General features: G+C 53.7%; 1 protein-coding gene across 1 annotated transcript; it reads left to right on the top strand.

The window, feature by feature from the left end:
- The first annotated feature begins 1,682 nt into the window (after nucleotides 1–1,682).
- GPR101 (G protein-coupled receptor 101) lies at nucleotides 1,683–3,230 on the top strand. The gene has a single exon (XM_077144982.1). It carries the CDS (start codon nucleotides 1,683–1,685, stop codon nucleotides 3,228–3,230), a length of 1,548 nt encoding a protein of 515 aa, XP_077001097.1.
- The last annotated feature ends 226 nt before the right edge of the window (nucleotides 3,231–3,456 follow it).

A 3,456-nucleotide genomic window follows, 5' to 3' on the forward strand; every position in this document is an offset into this window, starting at 1 on the left:
GTCTCTCCCTCTGAGTCTCTCACCCGCCACTCCTTTTCTTCTCCCATTCTCCTCGAACCACCCACACCACCACCACCACCATCACCCCAAAAATGGGCCGGAGGAAGAATGCAGGGAGCATGCCGAATTGGTGGTAGTGGAGGCAATAAGCATCCTCCCTGCATTCTCCAGCTGCGGCTGCGCTCCAGAGAAACTAGGCAATTCATCTGGTGAAGCCCACGGTGACCGCGGCGGTAGCTGGTTTCCATGGCAAAATTAAGTCGACAGAGATCCAAAGAGACAGAGTTCAACCCAGAGAGAAATACAGGTGAAGGGCCGTCGGAGGTGGAGATACACATACGCACGCGCGCACACACACGGAAAAATACAGAGAATGTCTTAAGCGACAATCTCGGGTAGAGAGTGAGACAGAGAAACCAGCAGAGAGGTAGATAAGGGCAGGATGGAGGTGGAGGCGCACAGACAGCTGAGAAAGTGCAGACACTAGAGAGAAAGACAGCCTGAGAAACAGAGAAACAAGATGGTCAAGAGAGACAAGCAGAAGAGTGTCAGAGACTGGCAGAGAGAGACAGGCAGACTAAGAGATACAGAGGAAACGTGCGTACTGAGAGGCAAAATTTGCAGAGGGAGGCCGGCAGAGACACGGAGCGCATCTGAGAAAGCCTGAGTGAGCATACACGTACCAGCAAGAGACAGGAGGAGATGAGTAGAGAGACCCTGAGGGATGCAGAAACAGGAGAGTTGGAGAGACACAGAGACTAACAGAGACAGCAAGCGACACTAAACAGGTGCGCTAGGGACTTTCAGAGATGGTCAGGGAAATCGACTGAGAAATGACGAGGTCAAAACAGAGTATTAGGGAAAGAGAGAGGCGAGAACTGGCGCAACACACACAGTGACAGTCCGAGACTGTCGAGGGAGATGAGAGAGAGAGATGAGGACAAGATTCAGAGAAAGACAAGAGACAGAGAGAGGGTGACGCACACGCAGCTACAAAATACGGTAGTGAAAGAGACACACGGACAGAAATGAGACACTGAGAAATTGGCGGAGTGTTGGAGGAGAGACGAGTGTAACAAGTCAGATGCAGAACGAGACAGAAGAGAGCGACAGAAACCAACTGACAGCGTGCCGCGTGCTAGCGAGAGATTGAGTAACCGACGACAGAGTGAGAAACAGGGGCGAAAGAGAGTCAGACAAATATACACATCCCGAGACATTCAGAGGAAGTGACTTAGCGAGAGACCCCGGGTGATAGAGACAGAAAGCGACAAACGGAGCTAGGGAGAGAGCGCGCGCATGCGCTAGCGGGAGAACCCTAAACTTCGGAGACCTGGAGTTGGTGTGGCAGACGCAGCGGGAAGTTGGGGGTGGGGGAGCACGCACGCGTGGCGGGAGAGACAGAGACTAGGGAGAATCAAGACTCCAAGAGAGACAAGGAGAGCTAGAAACGGAGCCAGAGAAACTGCCCCGACTGGTCCGGAACCTCGAAGGGAATGGGGGAGGGGGTCCTGCGGCGTCGCTGTCCAGCTTGGAGGCGGCCGGTCCCAGAGTAACTAACCAGGCCTGCGTGTTTCTTTCGCCCCCACCGTAGGCACTGAGTGCGGTCGGTGCAACTCCTTCGCCACCGGCTGGTGACTACGCGGAGTCTGTCTAGTGGCCCCCGCCTGCCTGCCAGGGACATGACACCCGCCTGCACCAATAGCACACGCGAGAGCAACCACAGCCACACGTGTGTGCCCCTCTCCAAAATGCCTATCAGCCTGGCACATGGCATTATCCGCTCCAGCGTGTTGCTGATCTTCCTCACCGTCTCGTTCATCGGCAACGTGGTGCTGGCGCTAGTGTTACAGCGCAAGCCGCAGCTGCTGCAAGTAGCCAACCGCTTTATCTTTAACCTCCTCGTCACCGACCTGCTGCAGATTTCGCTCGTGGCCCCCTGGGTGGTGGCTACCTCAGTGCCTCTCTTCTGGCCCCTCAACAGCCACTTCTGCACGGCCCTGGTTAGCCTCACCCACCTGTTCGCCTTCGCCAGTGTCAACACCATCGTGGTGGTGTCGGTGGATCGCTATCTGTCCATCATCCACCCTCTCTCCTACTCGGCCAAGATGACCCAGCGCCGGGGCTACATGCTCCTCTATGGCACCTGGATCGTGGCCATTCTGCAGAGCACACCCCCACTCTATGGCTGGGGCCAGGCTGTCTTTGATGAGCGCAATGCCCTATGTTCCATGCTCTGGGGAGCCAGCCCCAGCTACACGGTCCTCAGCGTAGTGTCTTTCATCGTAATTCCACTGATTGTCATGATTGCCTGCTACTCTGTGGTGTTCAGTGCAGCCCGGCGGCAGCATGCTCTGCTATACAACGTCAGGAGCCACAGCTTGGAAGTGCGCCACAAGACCTGTGTGAAGGAGAACGAAAGAGTGAAGAAGAAGGACGAGTTCCAGCATGAAAGTGAGTTCCAGGGTGAAGCCAAGACCAAGGAGAGCATGGCGGAGAACAAAGAGGGCAGCATGGAAGCCGAAGGAGATAACATACAGACCACTGAGTCCAGGGGCATTGAAGAGGGCAGAGAGAGCATGATAACCAGCAAAGGCAGCTTGGAGGCGAAAGCAGGCAGTATGAAAGGGAAGGAATGTGGCATCAAAGTTGAGGGGAGCAGCATGAAGATGGAGAATAGCTGCATAGAGGTCAGCCAGTGCAACATTGACTTGGGTGAAGTTGAACTGGAGTTTGGTGAGTGTGACATGGAGTTCGGTGAAGATGACATCAATTTCAGTGAGGATGACATTGAGGCAGTGAACATCCCAGAGAGCCTCCCACCCAGTCGTCGGAACAGCAATAGCGACCCTCTTCTACCCCGGTGCTACCAGTGCAAAGCTGCCAAAGTGATCTTTCTCATCATTTTCTCCTATGTGCTGTCCCTGGGGCCTTACTGCTTTCTAGCGGTCCTGGCCGTATGGGTGGATGTCCAAACCAAGGCACCCCAGTGGGTGATCACCATAATAATCTGGCTTTTCTTCCTGCAGTGTTGCATCCACCCCTACATCTACGGCTACATGCACAAAACCATCAAGAAGGAAATCGAGGATATGCTGAAGAAATTCTTCTGCAAAGAAAATCCTGCAAAAGAAGACAGCCATCCAGACCTGCCTGGAACCGAAGGTGGCACAGAGGGTGGGACTGAAGGCAAGATTGTCCCTTCCTATGATTCTGCCACTTCGCCTTGAAGTCAGTTCTCAAGCAAACCTTTGAACTGTCCACCATGCAGCAAACAAGAGAAGCTTTCTTTTAAATGGACCATTGATAACCTCACTAATGCCAACCCATTCCATCATAGGCAAAAGTGTCACACGCACATGCTTCTCACCCCAAGGTAGATCAGTACATGGAAGAGGAAGGAACTGGGGTCTTCCCTTAAAAGTGTGTACCCCTCAAAGCACAGAATGGAGTATT

Source organism: Tamandua tetradactyla, chromosome X, assembly GCF_023851605.1.
Source record: "Tamandua tetradactyla isolate mTamTet1 chromosome X, mTamTet1.pri, whole genome shotgun sequence".
NCBI classification, from domain to species: Eukaryota; Metazoa; Chordata; class Mammalia; order Pilosa; family Myrmecophagidae; genus Tamandua; species Tamandua tetradactyla.